Here is a 22,273-nt window from a genome sequence, read left to right as displayed (position 1 = left end):
CCTGCTCAGTCCTACTAACTTACCCCTCACCTTACCCTCTCGCTTTGCAGATCCACCAAAGCGCCAAGGGACTACTCGGGTTGAGATAGTGCACGGTATGAAAAAAAATGTAAATTAACGAAAACACATCAAGCGAAAATACTAAATTGTTGAAAATCAATTATCCTGTAGGTCGCTGTTTCGGTTGCTTATCAGGTCTTTCTACAGAACCCGTGCAGAGTACAGGTACTTTTAGCTACTAGCTGATCAAATCATACTGCCTATTTCATAATACCAGACCAACTGGATTGCCCACAATTGTTTATTCGAGTTGTCCTTTTAAACGTATAGTGAAGCATTTCGAAGTATTAGTTTTAACATTGTCAATAGGTTTACATTTTTCAATTACAAAATTAAATCATGCAAGTATAGAATGCATATATCAAACCTCGTCCTCCAAAACCGCCACCACGTCCTCGACCTTCAAAACCTAGGGCACAAATAATTCAATGAATTAGCATGTATTAAGTGTGGGAAAGCAGATATGCAAATTAATCAGAAATCAATCATTGTCTAATAACTGTACTCCTGGGAGGTGCAACAACTTAACCCAAAGAAATGTTTCAGAATGATGCCATTAACTCAGAGTCATTTCCGCATTCCTAGGCTGCCAACAGGCTCTGGTCACCTCTCCATAGTTCGCTATTCGCCCAGTGCCTTGGCACCTCTCGCTACGCAGCCCCAGGTAGCATTTTCCCCTCACCCCTGCCATTCTACCTACCATAACGGCCCATACATAAAAGCACATGGAGCACCAATCTTCCTACCCATCATCCACCCATAAAGCCAGTCAGCGTGCTGAAAATGCGGTCATCTGGCCACCGGTTTCCCTGCTTGTTAGCAATTAGCATTCATGCTCTGTCCCAAATGTCAATAGCCTTACAGTCCTCACCTTTGCCCGGGACATAGACTTGAACTGCTGTGGCTATAACAGCTCGTATCAGCTGCAAATGTTAGCTGTGTGGCTTAACTAATGTGCAAATAAAGATTATGTTATGCTACAAAGCATCAATAATGTACAAACTACTAGTAGTACAGAGCACTGAGGACTGTTCAAGTTAATGTATTGTGCCCCCTTCTGTGTCACAACCATGATTTACAAAAGGAGCAGGTAAAAGATTAGGCGGAAGACCAAGTACAAGTACCACAAAGAGAGGGAGGGACAAATCACTCACCTCCAAGTAAAGTTCTTTCTGATGAACCTTCCTCCAAGATTCCTCATAGCTCTACCACCCTACACCTCTTGGCATACAGCTCATACAACTCCTAGATCAAATCTATTCTTTTTTTTCCCTTAGCAACTGAGTGCTGGTAACTAAAAGTGAAGTAATGGGGCACACCTATTAGCTAGCCCTCAGCTGCGGAGAGAATGAAAACAGACAAGGTGTACAAACTATAAACCAAGAAGACCTCAGTGAGAGTAGCTGAACACGGCCAGATGCACCACACAGGACACCGTGATTTTCCACAAGAGATACTAAAAACTCGCTACAATCATTGGAAAACGAATACCTCGTAAATACTACTTTAAAAATTGTATCCTGCATAACACTTAACACTAAACACAATGCCCGCCAATTAACGTTCAAACAAGCTAATTTAAGACTGCTCAAACATAACAGACGCTATAACAAGATACCAATAAGGCTTGAAAAAGACCTTATGGTCGAAACACATACTAGCTTAGTCACGATACTCCATGATTTTGGAGCACTGAAAAAATGTAATGACACTAATATTCAATTCTTCAAAAGAACATTGGGCTCAACAGTATGATTGGTGTTCACACTAACCTTACACCATTTCCATAAGAGGTTAGGGCATTTCCTCTTGAACACCACAATAAGCAGCAGCCAATTCTAATCATTTTCCATCACTCCTACATCTCAGCGTGTAAGACAATTGGTTGCCCTAAAAATTGTCTCTACCTATAAGGCAAGAGGGGGAAGGGTGGATGATGTACTGCAACGGGGGGGTGGTCCTCACCCCCGCCCCACCCCAAATGGAGGACCCCACCTCATGCAACCCTCCCTGGGGGCTATCTGCTCCTAGGAAGGGGCATCTGACCCCAGGGAGGGATGCATGAGGTGCCCCCCCCTATCTGCCCCCAGGGAGGGTTGCATGAGGTGGGGTCCTCCATTTGGGGTGGGGAGGTGAGGGCCACCCCTCCGTTGCAGTACATCATTCGCTGCCAATTTAGGGTGCCCCTCAGCCCCCTCTAAAAAGTAGCCTACGAATTTGTGTTATTTTTTTTGTTTACCCAACTTCGCTTGGTGCAGATGGCCACAGTAGTGTGGCAATCTGCCCCCAGGGTGCCCAAACCCTACTGCCCCATCTATTGGGGGTCCTGCCCCACCTTGTGTGGTGGCCCTCTCCCCCCACCCCAAATGGTGGGGTGTACCTTACGCAGCCCTTTGTAGGAGGCCCAGGGAGGCCTGCATGAGGTGCCCCTGCCACCCATTTGGGGTGGGGGGGATAGGGCCACCACAAAAGGTGGGGCGGGCCCCCCAATAGATGGGGCAGTAGGGTTTGGGCACCCCAGCGCCAGATTGGCACACCAATGTGCCTCTCTCCACCAAGGGGAGTTGGGTTACCAAAGGAAAAAAGTGAAAATGGTGGACCACTTTTTAGGGGAGGGTGTTACGCTCACCTGGCTCCCACGGAGGCGTCGGTCAGATGCGGTCTCCACCCACGTGATACGTAGTGCAGCAATGAATGACTGGATCTGCCCTCCTAATCTTGTCTGCTTAACCCGTAGAAAAATTCTCCTACAAGTGGAGAGATGGATTTAGCCACTTGTGGATTCAAGTGATGGCACCCCCACAGTCCTCCCCAACGAATCACCTCCTAAATGCCCTCACAGCAACCTCACCTTATATTCTTGAAAGATGAGCTCTCCATCCTGCGTGGATTTGCAGGGGCGCATCGATTCCAGTTACTTCACTGGTTTGAAGGCTCGGGAGAGTTCCGGAGAGTATCGACTCTGAGGTTCCTGGTGAGGACCACTAAGTATTAAGTTCATAGAGTCCAATATGTCCGATGTTCACTCTTGTTCCCCCAATTCCTTTCTTGTCTTGCAGCTGGCTCGTGGAAAAGATGCTCTTGTGGCGCTCAGGTAAGAGTCCGTATTACCCGGCGCTGTCCGGTAAATGTTGCACGTGGAAAACGTGTTGTTTTGTCTCTCTTTACAGATGTGGCACGTGAAAATATGGAGAGTCACAAAAGGATGCCTCCGGTGGTAAATCAGGTAAGTCTATGGTGGTAAGAATTATATTTGTTGGTTCCCTCGGCTCACCTTGTGGTTTTCTTTTGTCTCCTAGGTGCCGAAGTTCGGCGAAGAAATGATGGAGGCAGCGCCGACCCGAAGGATGCTGTGAAGACTGGTGAGTATGGCACGGCGCTGCAGCTGGAGGTGCGGCGCGTGCAGAAATTATGTTCTTTACAGGTCCGGAGACGAGATGGATCCAGAATCAGGTGTGGAATAGAAATAAGTTTGTTTTCTAACCTTGTCCCTTTCTTTCATCTTTGTTTTAGGAGCTCCGGATTTGAGGCGGGCGTGGCAGAAGACTGGATGCAGGTTGCAGACACGGTGAGCGTTGCGCTGCTGGATGCAGAATAACGCGAAGCGTGTGTTGCTGGTCGGGCGTTTAAATAGCCTCAAAAGTAGTCCCAGGTAAGAAGTCCCTAGAACCACACCCGAGTAAAAAAATAGTCCCTGTAGAAAAATAGTACCTGTAGAAAAACAGTCCCTTTCAGGCTTCATGTTGGATTGGAGTCATTTGCAGGATGGTCTGCCTGAGGTAAGTAATGACTATGAGCCTGGTGCCTAAGGTGCCAGGACTGAACCCAGATAGCCCCTAGCCGGGGCTGCTGAGGTTTTACTAAATGTCTAGATGCCTGCTCCCGGGGCTGATGGGCTTGGTCCGGATGCCTGGGGGTAGGCATCATGACAGGGGGGCGGTGGGGCACCTCAAAGGGTCGCGGAATTTTCTAATGGGATGGGGCGTTGACCTCCTCCCCCCCACCCACAATGGAGTGGGTTCCATGTCATGCAGCCCTCCCTGGGAAAAGATATCTGCTCCTAGGAACGGACGCCTGAGCCCAGGCAGGAGTGCAGGACATCCCCCACCCCATTATCTGCCCCTGGGGAGGGCTACATGAGATGGGCCGCCCCCCCCAATTGGGGTGGGGGTGGATAGGGGCACTCCCCTTCATGTTACAAAAATCCACAGCGGTGTAGGGGGCCCCCTACGCCCCCGCTAAAGGGCAGCCTGCCATTTTGAATTGTGTTCTTGGTTTACTATACCTGCGCCTTGGCGCAGAGGGGCACATTGGTGTGCTAATCTGGCGCCGGGGTGGCCAAAACATACTGGCCAATGCAATAGGGGGGGAAGAGTATGGGTGGTTTGGTATGTGGGTGGGCTGACAGATAATTTATGTTTTGTTTTTCCCTTTACAGGTCTTGAGCAGTTCAAGCATTTCCCTTGTTCTGCAAGTATGAAAATGTGGTTATTGCAACATTGTATAGTGGGTGTAGGGCATACTGCAATCGGGATGGGTGGGAACTGGGCCTGTAGTGTTGGTGTTGTGAAGGGAAGTGGGTGCTCTGGGGAGGTATTGTGGTGGCCAGTAACACACTTGCCGGGGTAGCGCACAAATTGCCCCCAGTCCAGCTGAACAGTGTTTTTTCCCTGGGAGGGAACTTTGCCACTTAGCCATCTGTGGAATGTTTTGTTTTTTTGTGCTGGGGGTTGCCATATGCCCATTGGTCCTATTCCAATTTCCTATCATTGTGCAGTCCAGGCTTCCATGGTGATAAATGACTGAGCAGTGTCATGTATGTGGTGGAAGGAGCTGAAAAATGTACAGATAGTTGCCAGATAGTTTGGATGTGTTATTGGTAGGCAAAGCACTGAATGTAATTCTTTTATGTTTCCTTTGCAGTTGCGCTACTGAAAAGCTTTCGCTGACTTATTGAAGTGCAACATATATTACTTGGTAATGTGGGGGTGGAGGGTTACTGGGGTGGAAGAAAATGTGGCTGCATGGTCAGTGATATGGGTGGGAAAGGGTAGTGGGGAGGTTCGGGGGCCAGTGATGGATGTGCCTTGCATTGAGGAAGGTGGCTGCTATGCAGAAGGAACAGTTTGTCCGACATAAGTAGCAGCAAATTTTCAATTTTTTTTCCAGTAGTTATGCAGATGGTCATTTTTTCTTACCATGCTATGCGCACTTGGTATAGAGCTCAATCATTTTACTGCAATGTTCACGATTTCTGTGGTCCAATTCCAGCAGTGGGTCCAGTGGGCCCCGCCAGGGTCCCCATCCTTTTGCAGGGGGAAAAGCGGTAACGCAGGGTAGCTAGAGGGGCAGGACGTTGGGGGGTGTGGGAATCTCATTGGTCTTGGGCGTCCGTCCCCCTGGTGGATATTTTGTCCCCCCAATTCAGCATTGGGGGCAGGGTGCCTTGGCATGGTCCCCATCCCTTCCTGGAGGGGAAGCTGTAGTGCTGACCAGGAAGCGATGTAGGGTGGTAGTGGTTGATGTGTGTGACCATGCCCGCCTCTCTGCCTTGGTAGTTGAGTACCCCCAAGTTCACCAGCGGTCCTGGAGCTGTGGCCGAAACACTCACAATGACAGTGTCTGAAGGTGCATCGATTTGTGGTGATTGTGGTACATTCTGTCAGGGTACCTATATTCAAAGAGCGTACAAAGCACACTTCCTGTGAACTTCATATCCTCTGGCAGACTAGTCACCCTGCCAAAGTATAGTGGTGTAGCATGTGCAAGTAACCTTCACACCGTTCAGTGCAGTTGGTGCCCCACAGGAGTAGAAACCTTCACTGATTGCAATTGTGCCAGCACAACTGTGTTATTGGCACAAGGTGACATACTATCTTCTTCACCTCTTTCCCCTGAAATTATTGAGGCAATTATGCATCGACCTACTGTCATCTGAAATGAGATGTGCGTTCTGAGTGGGTGAAGTATGTGTCCGGGATCGTTACAAGAGCCATTTGTTGACGCAATCGTTGTGTTATTTGGTAAACTGCATGTATAGCCATAATCATAGGGGTTTTCCTGTTTCCATTTCCTAGTGAGAATGAGGGTTGTGTGGATTTTTGGCCACTCTTATATCCAAAGGGCTGCACGACTTATCCGAGGGCCACCTACATCTGGGTCTGGAAGGGATGGCCTTGCAGTGCATTGGTTTGGGGTCGGGGGGATGTGCCTTCACCAGCTCAGAGGAGCCATCATCGATGCACAAGCAAAAGGAGAGGGCCCCCCCCTCCCCCGACCTTATAGTGGTGCACCTGGGAAGAAATGATTGTGTGTTTGTGGGACAGAAGGGGGTACGGGAGCAGCTCATGACGGATCTTGAATGGATCGCACAGAGGTTTCCAAACACTGAGGTGGCCTGGTCCCAGATGATTCCCAGGATGGATTGGAGAACTCAAGTGAATACAAGGGCCATCAACAGCTCGGTGTGGAAACTGAATTGCGAGTTCACTAGACTGAGAGGGCAACAAGAGACAATACGGACCATTCACCATGGCATTATCAAAGGTGCTGTGATGTTTCACAGAGATGGGGTGCACCTTTCCAAAACAGGCATGGAGCTGTTCATTGGAGACATAATGGATTTTGCCCAGACGCTATTCTACGGGGGGGGGGGGGGGGGGGGGGGGGGGATTGCCCAGTAACTGATGGACGTACTGGAATATGTGAAATGTGAATAAAAATGGTAGTAATTATGTTGGCAGTGAGACTCCCACTTCCTAGCAATTGTCTGCGTTCATGGCATGTCAATGCATTCAGTATGTCTCTGCTGCTTATTTCTTAGCCACCCATCACCGCTTGCATCAGCCTAAATCAATTTGCTTGGCCTTGCATTCATTTCGTCCATGTGACCTTTCCCCTTACAACAAACACCCCTATCTGAATGAGCAGGTGTTTTTGTCAAAAGTGTGCCAGCAGTTGCCTGGAAGGGGCTGCCGTGTACTTTATTTATCTTCCCTTTCTGCTTCTTCATTGCCTATGGCTCTTCAACTCACCCAATCACTAATACGTTGCATGGTTGCTTCTCACCTCGATTTCCCATCCACCAGCATCCCATGGAGGAGGGCATGGTGCAAAGCAGGTTGGCTGTTTCAGAATAGGTAGTGTGGCTGAAATCCTCGTCCCCACGCTTGTATTTCTGTAAAGTTTAGCAGAAGAGGACATTGTCCATAGATTTTTTGTTATCTTTCTTTTAGGTGCAGGTGTGTTGTAGCGGTCTACCCGCTTGTAGGAAAGCAGTCAGCTGGCCCTTAGCATTTCACGTGAGTGTTTGCAAAGTAGTACTCAATTTATTGTAGCGTGCAGGGAGTACGTCATATTGCAGAGGGCTGCTACAGTTTGTGAGCAAAGTCTGGACCTTTTGGTGTACTTGTGTGGAGTAGGTTTGTGGCACTGAATACCACTTACTCTGATACGTTCCATACTTTGAGAAGCACACATACTTATTGTTTCAGTCTTCATCTGGTCTTTGGGCAGTGAAGGGTTCCATAGCGAAGGTACTCAAGGCTTCTCGGCAATCAATGTCTGGTGTGGAGGCATTAGCTGTAGTGATGGAGTCTGGCTCAGTGCAAGGCACAGATGTGTACATGCATTCTGAAACAGATAGTGCTTCTGAGGGGCAGGAGGGAAGTGATTGGGGAAGTGAGATGGCCATTGACGAAAGTCCCTCCTCCCACTCATCGTCATCATCTGATGACAAAGGGGAAGGAAGAGTGCGTCCACCTTTTCGCACACTTCCCACAAGCTGGGAACCTGTAAGGGGGAGGGGACGTGCAAGACGGCCACGCAATGTGGCAGTTCCTGACATGACTCAAGAGTCGCTCTAGGTGCCTCCAGCAATGGCTCAGCCTGTTGTGCCCCCTTTCACTGGTATATCAGGGTGCACAGTGAATACAGAAGGGTTTCAGCCTATTGATTTTTTTCAACCTTTTTGTTGATGGGTTCATTGCAGATGTGGTTCAACAAACCAATTTATACAGTGCACAGTTCATGAGGTCTAGGGGTCCTTCTCTGAAACCCCACTCCAGAGCATAAGCATGGGTACCCACAAACGATGTTGAAATGAGACATGGGGTCTCATTCTGCTCATGGGAATTGGACACAAGCCGTCTGTCGCGATATACTGGTCTACTGTAGCACCACTTTATTGCCCGTTTTTTTCAGCTACAATGAGTAGAAATCGCTTTCAAGCACTGCACCGTATGTTGCACTTCAATGACAACTCGGCAGCATTACCCAGAAAGGACCCAAACTTTGATAGGCTCTTCAAACTGAAGCGATTTCTGGACCACGTCACTCACCGATTTGCAGAGGTGCATGTTCCTAGCCAGAAAATATACATTGGTGAATCGTTGGTGTTGTTCAAAGGTCGCCTAGTATTCACGCAATACATTCCTAGCAAGAGATCACGATATGGGTTTAAAATGTACATGTTGTGTGAAAGTACCACTGGGTAGGTCAGCAGCATGAGAGTCCACACCGGTAAGGACTCTACCCTAAACCCTCCGGGCTGCCCAGCCCATTTAGGGACAAGTGAGAAGATTGTTTGGGATCTTCCCACACCATGGCTCCACAAGGGACATCATTTGTATGTACACAATTTCTAAACTGGAATTCCACTGTTCAAGGAATTGTTCAATGTGGGCACACTGGCATGCGGTACAATCCGCAGTAATCGCAAAGGCTTCCCCAGACAACTTGTGTGTAAGAAGTTGGCCAAGGGACAATGTATGGCATTGCGGCAAGATGAATTGTTCACAGTGAAATTCTGAGACAAAAGGGACGTGTACATGCTAAGTACTATTCATGACGAAAGTACTTCAGCTGTCCCTCTGCGCAGGCAGACTCGGCAAGTGTTGAAGCCCAATTGCATTCTGGATTACAACAAGTACATGGGTGGAGTAGACAAAAATGACCAAGTGCTTGAGTCATACCAAGCTGAACGCAAGTCGCGTTTCTGGTACAAAAAGTTAGCCACACACATTGTGCATATGGCAAGGTACAATGCTTATGTGGTGTACCGTGCAGCTACTCCAGAAAACAACCCCCTTTTTGGATTTTGAATTACCAATTGTTCAATCTCTGGCTAATGTTCATGTACAAATTCCCTCCTTTCCAGGTCGAAGATGGGGCCAGATTGCAAGAGCGACACTTTGGTGATTATATTCCTCCCACTGCCACGAAGGCACAACAGTACCAAAAATTTAAGGTGTGTACAAAACAAGGAAAGGGGAAGGATACTCGGGTGTGCTGTCCCCAATGCCCTTTCCAACCTGCCCTCTGCTTTCAGCCTTGTTTCCTTTTGTATCATACAAAGGAAAATTATTGGGAGATCGACTGATTTCCGAAAATGTCCATCAATCCTTGAAAGGGAATCTTAGCCACTGAAATCGTGCATGTCTTATAAAGGAATGGCACTCTTGCACCCTGCCCTGGAGGTGTACCTTCAATGAAAATGCAACAGGATGTCAACTCACTTCACTTGATTTAGCGTGCATTCACGAGCATTGCTAGTCCTGCTTCCTCCACTTGAGGCCTGCCTTGGAAAGGCAACCACAGCCGTGGCTTTCCCTGGAGGCCTGCCTACGGAATTTACATCAGTCTAGATCCCTCAGCTCAAAGCGTGACTTGCAAAGGAACGCTAATCAGGCTCCTTCCATTGGAGGCGTGCCTGCGAAATAGTAATCATTACGAGTCCCTGTACTTGAGTTGTGCCATGCGGGTCATTCCCCTTTGGCGTGCTTTGGCGAGCAATGCTAGTCCTGCCCCCTCCACTTGGCCTGCCTGGGAAAGAGACATCACCTCCGGTACCTTTCACTTCAGGTCTGCCTCATAAGGAAAAGGCAGTCTAGCTCCCTCTGCGCGTGGTGTGCCTTGCAAAGTACCGCAATGCTTGTTTCTTCCAAAGCAGGCGCATCTTCGAAAGGAATGCTACTTCACCGCCTCTAGTTGAGGCGGGCCATGGAGACGAAGGGTGGAGCACGCTGGGTCACTCCCCTTTGGGGTGTCTTGGCAAGGTGCGCTAGTGCAGTTTGCTCCTGTTCGGGATTGCTGTACAAAAAAAACTTCTGGAAATCCCCATCCGCTTCCAGCGTACTTTGGGAAGGAACCCAAATCTGGCTCCTTCCACCTAAGGTTTGGCATGCAAAGAAAGGACAGTCCCGCTCCCTCTACTCAAGCGGTGCGTTGTGGAAGGCCATAACACCATTCAGGTTCCCTCCACTCAAGGGGTGTTTTTTCAAAATAATACACGCCACTTTGGCTCCCTCCCTTGAGGTCTAAGTGTCATGAAAGTGGTACTTGGACACCAACTATATGGCAGCGGTGTCTTGCGTACCTCGTAACATCCTGCCTTGTTTATTGTTTTACTGTGAGTAATGTTATGTGTGGTGTAAGTGACATCTTCTGTAGGAATGAATTGGATAGGATTGGTGTGTGAATTAGGTAAAGATACAAAGAACATGCAGATGCAATTTCTGTGAATGCACTTTTCCAGCACTGCAGAAATGATTGTCATGTTGCAGGGTGGGTGTTTTGTGTGGGTACGGTTGAACAGAAGAATGTTTGCCCATAGTTGCTATGGGCATACTCAAAGCTGGTGTGGAAGATCGTGCCTGTAGGGCAGGGTAGCCAAGTGAGCCAGTATGCACTTGCTATCAGTGTCCACATGTGATTGCAGGCACATAAAGTTTGCATGCAGACACAGTTGCTATACAATTGCTGCCAAATGATAGTTAAAATATTGCTAGAGACACAGTTGCATTGTAAGCACATGTCCACGTGGTATAAGTGTGTAGATATGCTCATGGGTAGATACACTTGCTCTGGTACTAGTGATTTGGTAGAAGTGCCACTGCTGAAATGGATGCCAACTGACTGCAGACACGAAAGGGATACGAATGGCCAATGATCCGGTGGGTGCCTTGTCGTGGCATCACTGCTCACAAGGACGATCCTTCTTGTGCTACACAAGGAGGTTTCTCCTTGTGCTAAATCCCACCTTGAGTGTCCAACTGCATTGTGACTGGTATGTATGGGAAGTGTGAGGAAAGGTGCATGTGAAATGGCTTACTATCAGTACTTTACTGTTTCCTAAGCGCACTACAGAGAAGTTACTATACAAAAGATGTACCCATTGTCACTCAGGTACGAGACCTGCACACAAGAGGTCTGCCTCTCATTGGGACACGTGTGGAGACGCGGGAAGGTAGGCCACGTGTTGTTGCTGTGAAAGGGGCCCCTAGGGGACCCTGACGTCTATGGAAACAAGGCGGGACACCACACACGATAGAGACGCCAGACACGAGGTTTTATTCCCAAAGCTAGGGTTTTATTGCAAAGCAAAAGTCTGTTGGCCAACTCGGTCTCACGCCCCGCGACGTGCATCTCTAGACCTCGAGGGACGCAAGACAGCGAATTACGTACATCATTTACATATATACAAAATGCAAATCAAACAATCAGCTATGACATGTTTAACACCGCCCTTTATTGGGTTTCTTTGAACTTGATGTAATGATGGACATCTCCGACCACTATGACACCTTCAAACATCTATTCTAGTAACAATTTGCAATTTGAGAGTGCAAAGGCATCTTTCGGTTATTGAATAGAACACAGCGCTTCTGTTCTTGTAAGCGAACTACATACAGGGGGGAGTTTCATTCCGAACGTTATCTATCAGGTGCTATTCGCGTCCTGGGAGCCGACATGCTCTAGCGGGCTCAGCAAAGGGGGGCAGTAAGGAACAAGTTACTTACCTGTAACTGTTGTTCTCCAGCATGGGTCTGGCATGGATTCACATGCTCATGAATATTCCCCGTCGTCAGGCTGGGAATCCTCGGTAAAGAAAAAATCAGTATCAGTTTCGTTTCTGATCTGTCTTTCGTAGTAGTAACCAATCACTGATCTCTGCATCATACTGACCACAGCCAATGACTGCCCTCTACCTAAGCCCCGCCTCTGGCAGCCATCATCAGATTTGGTAGCATGTGAAGTGGCAGTATGACCAAGTGAAGAGCCGCAGAGGGGTAGGCGGGAGGGTTCGCATGTGAATCCATGCCAGACCCATGCTGGAGAACAACAGTTACAGGTAAGTAACTTGTTCCTTCTCCAGCATGGGGTCTGGCATGGATTCACATGCTCATGAATAAAGAGTACATAGCAGTACACACATGCACAACCATGGGAGGTGGCAAAGGCTCAATATTAAGCATTACATCAAACTCAACATTAAGCAATTCTTACCTCCTCACCAGGCTCACCTTAGGCGAACAGATTGCGCAGCACTGCTTGGCCGACCCTGGACTCCTCCCTGGAATCCCGATCGACGCAGTAGAATTTCGTGAAGGTGTGCGTCGACCTCCACGTAGCAGCCCTGCAGATGTCCAGCAAGGGCACACCAGATAGGAATGCCGTGGTAGCTGCGATCGCTCTGGTGGAATGGGCTCTCGGACAGCCAGGCAGCGGTCGGTTTGCCACCCGATGACAGTACATGATACAGCCGGAGAGCAATCTGGAAATGGAGGCCTTTGAGAGAGCCTTCCCCTGATTGACAGGTCCAAAGTTCACAAAAAGTTGTGACATCTTCCGAAAACACTTTGTGCGGTCCACGTAAAACTTCAGCGCTCTAGCCACATCCAGCGAGTGCAAGGTCCTTTCGGCCGGCGACAAAGGCGACGGGAAGAAAACAGGCAACACCAAGGATTCGTTGAGGTGGAAGTCCGACGGTACCTTGGGCATGAAGGAGGGGTGCGGCCTGAGCACTACCCTCGTGTCATGAAAAGTCAAGTACGGGGGCTTGCAGGAAAGGGCCTGGATCTCTCCCACCCTTCGTGCGGAGGTGATGGCCACAAGAAACGCTGTTTGCCACAACAAGAACTTCAATGGAGCCGAGTGCAGAGGCTCGAACGGAGGTCCCATGAGCTTGGTCAGCACCACGTTGAGCTCCCACGCCGGGGCCGGAGCCTTCACCGGCGGGAACAATCTGAACAGTCCCTTCATGAATTCTTTCACCAGACGATGAGACCACAAAGACGTCCGCCCCGTGGTTCTGGTGTATCGGGAGATCGCAGCAAGATGAATCTTGATGGACGCTGTTAGGGAGAATTCTCTGTTTAGGCTGAATTTCCCTACCTAGTGAGTCCCCCAGCAGCTTTGCTGGATTTCTGGGGTTTAATTTTTTTCTCCTGCCAAGAGTGAGACTCTTTTACCCTCACTCTTGGACATGTTGAAGTGTGTTTTCTTGGTTAAACCTTGTGTTGAATGGGCTATGGGGTCTCTTACTCCATAGGGCCTCATGTATTTTTGTGATGTGGGTCACACAGCACCCTCTGTGCCGTGACCCAGGGGTGTCCTAGGGACTCCCCAACATAGACTCCATACCCTGGGACTGACTACTGTCTCCCAGGGCATGTAAAGTCACCAAAGACTTTGCTAGTCTTGAATCCTGAACAGAACCAGTACAAACCATCATATTGTGGACGTACTGGCTGGGGCAATTCGATTGCCCCAGGGTCTGTTAGTCGAGGGGGCACGTCTCCGTCCCCCCTGATCGAGTTTTGGCTGGTGGCAGTGGAAACTACTTTTTATATTCGACCGCGAATATTTCCCTATGGGATTTCCCATTGTTTTAGGCTAACACATTTAATTATTTATTTACGGTAGCCTTAAACATACCGCCGGTTTATATATTTATTTTTATAACTCCGGTTGGGACTTTTTGCCAAAACTTGATTCTAAAATGGCGTTGGTGTTCGCCTCTGTAACTCTGACCCAAAGTGGAGCCCTTTGTTCCACTTTTGGCGGGCTTCTCCACAGAAGCCCTCCAAAGTGGTGCCACTCTGTCTGGGGTACTTAGGAGGGGTGGAGGGGGATTTAGGCACCCTGGACTGAGTTACCTTGGTAACTCAAGTCGCACTCCGTCCTGATTGGCCCAAGTGGTGAGCCGGCCGGCTCACCACTTAGCATGGTTGAGTGACAGCTAGGCTGGGTGAATGGGGGTTTGCTGCATAAAAGCAGGGCTTTGGGGACTGGGACTTCAGAAGTCGCCACAGGACCAAGAATCCGACGAGGGAAGAGCTGAGCCGACCTGCTTCGACGACACCACCCGGTGGAGCCCTGCTGAACCGTCTCACCACTTTTTCCCGACGACCGAGGAGAACTCTTAACGGAGTGGCTCCTTCCCTTGACTGGTGGGGACAACCAGTTTTCGCCTTCTTTCCGTTCTTTGAGGTATCTCGTGGCCGCCTTGCCTGTGCCAAGCACCCCGGCAACCGGAATACCACACTTTACCCCCATACCGCGAAAGTCGGTACCAACCCTTTAACCGGAGGACTCCGCGGCTGGTTTCTTCCCGGGCAGTGCAACGACCCTCTTCTTCTGCTCTTCAGCGAGAACTTCTTCTCCCCTGACCGACGTCGAGCCCTGCTGCCACTGCCTGGAACAACTGCCACCGCTGGAGGATCCTTTCCGCTTAAGGTACTGTGTTCTGCCTGGCTTCCCTTGCTACCGACTGTACGGGGTAGATTTAGTCCCCGGCTTTCGAACCTGGGAGTGCCTGGGACACTTTGGCTAAACTTTCTGAGCCACTCTAACCTCTTTTTGACTCTTTGCAAGACTTTGAATCTCTAACTAACAGTGTGATCTTGGGCACATTTTCGCTCCGGCTACTCTAAGAGTGGGCCCTGCCTAGTGACTTTTGCTCACCTGTGACTTTATTCTTCTTTAAGCCTATTGCAAGTGCTCTGGACCTTAGAGTGGTGTGTCTAACCCATTTCTGCTTTTTCTCTCCCTTTCTTGGAAACTACTAGAGTGTCATCTAACGTTAAGCACTCACCTCTGTTTTAATTAAGTGGTGTTTACTTAGAGTTGTCTAGATAGGAGAAAGGATTGAATCTACTTTCATTATAACTGTGTTGAAGTGCTTTTACTATATTTTTGCTAGAGTGTTTTTAACTTATGTGTATTTTAAATAAATAACTATATACTTTTGAAACCAAGCTCTGGTCAGTGTTTGCTTGTGCTATTGTGTTTTGGTACATATTGTGTATACTTTACATACTGCCTAACTCTTCTTGAGAGAAGTCTGACTGCTCAGCCACAGCTACCAGGTAAATCTGGGTGGTACAGACTGCTACCAAAGGGGTTTACTGCTCTACCTGTAGTCTTAAATCTTTTGCAGTGTTCCCCAAGGGAACTGCACAGGTTTCTGCCTAACACTGGTGGCAGCGGTGGGATTTGTATTGAGTATACATTTTATTGTGCTTTAGATACCTTAGTGCAACTAACCACAAAGCTTAGCACTGAAAAAGTAAAACCTCTAACATGTCAGTTATAGAAAGCTATAGTCAAGAGTCCCTTGCAGCCAAAACTGCTGATTGTTTAAGAGTGCTCTGTAAACATAAGGATCTCCTGACTAAGGGCAAGAAAATGGAGCTGATTGAAAGATTGTTAGCTAACCAAAGTCTGGGTGATGGTTCAGAGGAACCTACCACTCCAGCAACTGTAGATGACAGTGTTGAAGTTAACATGGAGAAAAATGTTGATGTTTCTGAGGAAGAGTCAGAAGAGGAGGGTGAGGCTGTTGTAACTGTCCCCCCTAGGCCTCTGCCTGCTCTACCTGCTGTACCTACTGGACCTTTACCAGGTCCCACATTTAGTCCTCAGTACTTTGAACTGGAGAAAATGAAGCTAGAATTGGAGTATAAGAAACTTAATGCTCAAACTGACAAAGAACTAAGGCTAAGGGAAATGGAGCTCAAGTATGACTTAGAAATGAAGAAATTATCTGTTGAGAATATTTCTCTCTCTGGCTCCTCTAGAAGTTCCAGTCCTAAAAGACCCCGGATGCCTAAAGAATTGGTTGGTATGTATGAGCCTAAGTTGGATGTGTTGGATTGGTTGTCTCTGTTTGAATATAATCATGGGCTCCAGAACATCACAGGAAATGACTTACTCACCTGGTTGTTCTCTAGGCTCCCCCCTGTTGCAACTGATGTGGTAATGGAGATGGGGGAGGAGGATAGGAAGGACTATGAATGTGTGAAACTAGCTTTGATAGCTAGGTTTGGGAAGACCCCTTCCCAGTATCTTAAGAGGTTTAGGAGCCTCAAAAAGCATGATGGTACCCCTTGGGCTACCTGGGTGAGTGAATGTTTGAAAAACTTAGAGGGATGGATTAAGGGTTACAAGGTGAACACTTATGAAGGTATGAAGAATTTGTTTATGTTGGAGACTATTTATGATGCCTGCTCTCCTGAGCTCAGACAACACTTGGCTGATTCCAAGGAATTAGATTCCCGGAAACTAGCTAAGGCTGCTGACTTGTGGGTTGCCAACAGGGCCACTCACAAGGATTCTGGGGTAACTCAGAAGAAGGATGGGGAGAAACAGCCTAAAAAAGACTCCAAAGAGAATTCTAATAATTCCTATCCCAAAGAGGGCCCCAAACCACAAAATAACCAGGGTAAGCCACATGGGAAACCTAGTCAGGCTACTGTACCTTCTGGCCACAAGCCAGAAGGAGGTCAGAACAAGCCACCCTTCCATAGAGCATTTGGACAATGCTATGTCTGTCAGGGTACTGACCATATCAAAGGAGATCCCAAGTGCAAGGGTAAACCTGCAGGGATCAGCACAGTCTCCTTAGCCTTCACTCCTGAGGATGAAGTACAGATGGCTAGTGCCCACTTTGAACTCTTTGCTGAAGAACCCTTGGGTCTTCAAGCAACTGTAAACTTAGAGCCTATGGGTCTGGTTAGTCCCCAGAATAGGGTTGTGTATAACTCCCTACCTGTTAACTCTAAGGTGTATTATGTGGACAGTGTTCTTGTCAATGGCCAGGATACTCCTGCCAGGAGAGACACTGGGGCCAGCAGAACAGTAGTGGATGAAAGCTTCTTTCAACCTGAAGATGTGGCCAAAGCACCCAAAGGTCCCACTAGGATGTCTGGAGGCCCTGTCCAAATGGTTCCTATTCTACCAGCCCTCATTCAATGTAACAACATGACAGTAAGGATCCCTGTCAGTGTTCAGGCTGAGGTACCTGGGAAGGTCCTGTTAGGGAATGACCTAAGAACTCTAGGAGTAGTGTCACATACCCCCAGGCCTCCCAGTATGGAGAAGCAGAACTTAACCAAATTGGCTAGAAAGGCTACCTTGAAGGACCCTTCTAAGCCTGTGGGACCCTCTACTGAGAACCCCACTACAAGCCCTGGGTTTAGTAAGTTGACCTCTGACCCAGGCACCTTTCCGGATAGTATGCTAGGAACATGGGAGCCCCAACCAAGCTCCATCATTGTTCCCCTAGTCTCAGAGTCTCTGACTCCCCCTGCTTCTGAGGAAGAGGTGGATAGACCAACTAGGCCCCTATCTGGACCCGAGAGAACTGGTAATTCTCAGTGCTGGTGGAAAACCAGAAAAGAAAAGTCTAAGGCCAAAAACCTTCAGACTGTTGGACCTTCTACTGAAGACCCCAACTCAAATCCTAATATTAGGGGGGGAACTCCTAAAATAGGTAAGGGTAGATCTAAGAGGAAGGGGAAGCAGGTACATTGCCTAACCCCAACCCCTCCAACCAAGAGGCCTAAGACCCAACCTGCTCCCACAAGAGAGGTGGTGAGGAACCTTGGAGGCCCCTCTAGATCTAAGGGAATCCTTTATAAGGACCCCTTGAAAAAGCCTAACATAGGTTCAGAAGTTGTACCAACTTCTGAGGGACTGGTCAACCAGATCCCCTATAACAAAAAGACTGATGTTCCTCAAAGGGTCTGTAGGTCCGTTAGCTTACAAAAGAAAACCTTTGAGTTCACCATTGAGCACAGGTCAGGGTGTCACCATCAAAATGCTGATGGACTCTCTAGGATGTATATCATCGACTAGAGGTATGAGGTTCATCCAGGAGTGGATTAAATCCTCCTGTCCCTTAGTCTGGGGGGGGCGAGTGTTAGGGAGAATTCTCTGTTTAGGCTGAATTTCCCTACCTAGTGAGTCCCCCAGCAGCTTTGCTGGATTTCTGGGGTTTAATTTTTTTCTCCTGCCAAGAGTGAGACTCTTTTACCCTCACTCTTGGACATGTTGAAGTGTGTTTTCTTGGTTAAACCTTGTGTTGAATGGGCTATGGGGTCTCTTACTCCATAGGGCCTCATGTATTTTTGTGATGTGGGTCACACAGCACCCTCTGTGCCGTGACCCAGGGGTGTCCTAGGGACTCCCCAACATAGACTCCATACCCTGGGACTGACTACTGTCTCCCAGGGCATGTAAAGTCACCAAAGACTTTGCTAGTCTTGAATCCTGAACAGAACCAGTACAAACCATCATATTGTGGACGTACTGGCTGGGGCAATTCGATTGCCCCAGGGTCTGTTAGTCGAGGGGGCACGTCTCCGTCCCCCCTGATCGAGTTTTGGCTGGTGGCAGTGGAAACTACTTTTTATATTCGACCGCGAATATTTCCCTATGGGATTTCCCATTGTTTTAGGCTAACACATTTAATTATTTATTTACGGTAGCCTTAAACATACCGCCGGTTTATATATTTATTTTTATAACTCCGGTTGGGACTTTTTGCCAAAACTTGATTCTAAAATGGCGTTGGTGTTCGCCTCTGTAACTCTGACCCAAAGTGGAGCCCTTTGTTCCACTTTTGGCGGGCTTCTCCACAGAAGCCCTCCAAAGTGGTGCCACTCTGTCTGGGGTACTTAGGAGGGGTGGAGGGGGATTTAGGCACCCTGGACTGAGTTACCTTGGTAACTCAAGTCGCACTCCGTCCTGATTGGCCCAAGTGGTGAGCCGGCCGGCTCACCACTTAGCATGGTTGAGTGACAGCTAGGCTGGGTGAATGGGGGTTTGCTGCATAAAAGCAGGGCTTTGGGGACTGGGACTTCAGAAGTCGCCACAGGACCAAGAATCCGACGAGGGAAGAGCTGAGCCGACCTGCTTCGACGACACCACCCGGTGGAGCCCTGCTGAACCGTCTCACCACTTTTTCCCGACGACCGAGGAGAACTCTTAACGGAGTGGCTCCTTCCCTTGACTGGTGGGGACAACCAGTTTTCGCCTTCTTTCCGTTCTTTGAGGTATCTCGTGGCCGCCTTGCCTGTGCCAAGCACCCCGGCAACCGGAATACCACACTTTACCCCCATACCGCGAAAGTCGGTACCAACCCTTTAACCGGAGGACTCCGCGGCTGGTTTCTTCCCGGGCAGTGCAACGACCCTCTTCTTCTGCTCTTCAGCGAGAACTTCTTCTCCCCTGACCGACGTCGAGCCCTGCTGCCACTGCCTGGAACAACTGCCACCGCTGGAGGATCCTTTCCGCTTAAGGTACTGTGTTCTGCCTGGCTTCCCTTGCTACCGACTGTACGGGGTAGATTTAGTCCCCGGCTTTCGAACCTGGGAGTGCCTGGGACACTTTGGCTAAACTTTCTGAGCCACTCTAACCTCTTTTTGACTCTTTGCAAGACTTTGAATCTCTAACTAACAGTGTGATCTTGGGCACATTTTCGCTCCGGCTACTCTAAGAGTGGGCCCTGCCTAGTGACTTTTGCTCACCTGTGACTTTATTCTTCTTTAAGCCTATTGCAAGTGCTCTGGACCTTAGAGTGGTGTGTCTAACCCATTTCTGCTTTTTCTCTCCCTTTCTTGGAAACTACTAGAGTGTCATCTAACGTTAAGCACTCACCTCTGTTTTAATTAAGTGGTGTTTACTTAGAGTTGTCTAGATAGGAGAAAGGATTGAATCTACTTTCATTATAACTGTGTTGAAGTGCTTTTACTATATTTTTGCTAGAGTGTTTTTAACTTATGTGTATTTTAAATAAATAACTATATACTTTTGAAACCAAGCTCTGGTCAGTGTTTGCTTGTGCTATTGTGTTTTGGTACATATTGTGTATACTTTACATACTGCCTAACTCTTCTTGAGAGAAGTCTGACTGCTCAGCCACAGCTACCAGGTAAATCTGGGTGGTACAGACTGCTACCAAAGGGGTTTACTGCTCTACCTGTAGTCTTAAATCTTTTGCAGTGTTCCCCAAGGGAACTGCACAGGTTTCTGCCTAACAGACGCGTGAGCCAATCCAGCCTTGGCCAGCGTCAGAAGGTACGGCAGTACCTGGGGAGCCGTAATCCGTAGAGGGTTATTCTTCTGTGCGTGGCACCAGACAGAGAACCTCTTCCATTTGTGTACATAGCATTTAAGAATTGAGGACGCCCTGGCCTTTGCAAGAACCTCTCTGCAGTCGGCCGGTATGTCGTATCCTCCAAACTCTAGCGCTGCAGGAGCCAGGCCTGCAAGTTCAGCGACTTCGGGTCGTGATGGAGGATGGCGCCTCCTTCCCTGGAGAGACGATCCGTGTCCACCTGCAGCTTGATTGACGGGGACGCTGACAAGTCCAGAAGGTCCGGGAACCATATCTGCCTCGGCCACGCAGGTGCGACGAGGATCATCGTGCACCGTGACCTCTTGAGCTGGTTGATGAGCCGGATCAGCAATGGCAATGGAGGGAACGCGTATAGAAACAGGCCCTCCCAAGGGAACGAGAAAGCATTGCCCATGCTCCTCGGCTGGGGAAACCTGCTGGCGAACCTCCGCCACTTGGAGTTCGTCACCGTCGCGAACAGATCGATCTGGGGTGTGCCCCACCGTCGGAAGAGGCTGTCCACTAGATCCTGTCGTAGTTCCCACTCGTGGCACGAGCGCAGCTCTCTGCTGAGCGAGTCGGCGATGGTGTTTTTTTATCCCTGCCAGATGAAACTGCACCAGAAACATCCCTTGGGCGACGGCCCAATGCCACAGATCCTGCGCCTCCTTGGACAGGGCTGGGGACCTGGTTCCGCCCTGCTTCCTGATGTAGAACATGGTGGTGGTGTTGTCGGTGAAGATCCTCACCACCCTGCCCTTGAGGGACGGAAGAAAGGACCTGAGGGCCCAAAACACTGCACGGAGTTCCAGGACGTTGATATGGAGGGATTTCTCCGTCTGAAGCCAAAGGCCTCTCGCGTGCAGATTTTCAGTGTGCGCTCCCCACCACTCCAGGGAGGCATCCGTGGTCACTGTCTCCTGGTGGCCGGGGGTCTGGAAGTCCATGCCCGCCGTCAGATGCGCGCAGGTTCCCCACCACCGGATCGCTCGACGGAAACTCTTGTTGTGTGATCCTCTCCTCGAAGCTGCCCGTTGTCTGGATCCAGCGCGCGTCCAGGAACTCCTGCAACGGGCGCATCCGGAGCCTGCACAGGCAGATGAGATAAATGCAAGAAGACATCATTCCGAGGAGGGACTTGATGGACCTCACCCTGGCCGCGTCCGCAACCAGCATCCGCTGCACCTTACCCAAGATGACCCTCGTCCTTTCCTCCGACGGAGAGGCTAGAAGCAACACTGTGTCAAGCTTTGCTCCCAGAAACAGTGCGTCTTGCGCGGGCACCAGGTGGGACTTGGCGTAGTTTATGGAGAATCCCAGGTCCGTGAGTAGTTGGACGGTCCTTGCCGTGTGCTCCACGGCGAGCTCCTTCGTCTTTGCTCAGATGAGCCAGTCGTCCAGGTAGGGGTAGACGTGGATCCCCTCTCGGCGCAGCTGCGCCGCCACCGGTGCGAGGCACTTGGTGAACACCCTTGGTGCCGACCTCAATCCGAAGGGAAGGGCTCTGAATCTGTAGTGACGCCCTTGGACCACGAACCTGAGAAACTTTCGGTGTCCCTTTGGGATGGGAATATGGAAGCAGGCATCCTCCAAATCCAACGACGACAGGAAATCGCCCTCCTCCAGTTGACCCAGGACGTGTTGGAGGGTGACCATCCGGAACTTCTGTGCCTTGATGAATTTGTTCAGTCGTCGTAGGTCCAGGATGGGACGCCATCCTCCCGTCTTCTTCTTGACGAGGAAGTATCTCGAGTAAACTCCGGAGCCCCGAAGCCTCTTTGGGACGAGCTCAATGGCGCCCTTCTTGAGCATCGTCTTTACCTCCAAGAGAAGTTGAGGGTTGTGATGTTCTTTCCTGGCCACAGGGAGGACGCGCGGGCACCTCTTTAGAAACTCGAGCGCGTGACCCTGAGCTAGGGCGTCCAGCACCCAACCGTCGGTGGAGATGGACTCCCACACGCTGACGAAGCTCGCCAGCCAGCCTCCCACCGGGGTGCTTCGGTGGGGGCCCGACCCCACGGCCGGTTCAGT

The 22,273-nt window shown here is 49.4% G+C and overlaps 1 protein-coding gene across 3 annotated transcripts in view; it reads right to left on the bottom strand.

Moving 5' to 3' along the window:
* Positions 1–22,273, bottom strand: part of DDX4 (DEAD-box helicase 4) — a 1,871,246-nt gene that overhangs the window by 859,627 nt on the left and 989,346 nt on the right. For all 3 annotated transcript variants that reach the window (XM_069627287.1, XM_069627289.1, XM_069627288.1), the window contains exon 10: positions 428–469. In XM_069627287.1, the coding sequence (XP_069483388.1) occupies positions 428–469 (42 nt within the window). The remainder of the gene's footprint in view (positions 1–427; positions 470–22,273) is intronic.

The sequence above is a fragment of the Ambystoma mexicanum genome, chromosome 6p (genome assembly GCF_040938575.1).
Source record: "Ambystoma mexicanum isolate Mex_15411 chromosome 6p, UKY_AmexF1_1, whole genome shotgun sequence".
Lineage (NCBI taxonomy): Eukaryota > Metazoa > Chordata > Amphibia > Caudata > Ambystomatidae > Ambystoma > Ambystoma mexicanum.
Note: the sequence above shows the minus strand (reverse complement) of the source record. Positions and strands in the feature narration are given on the sequence as shown.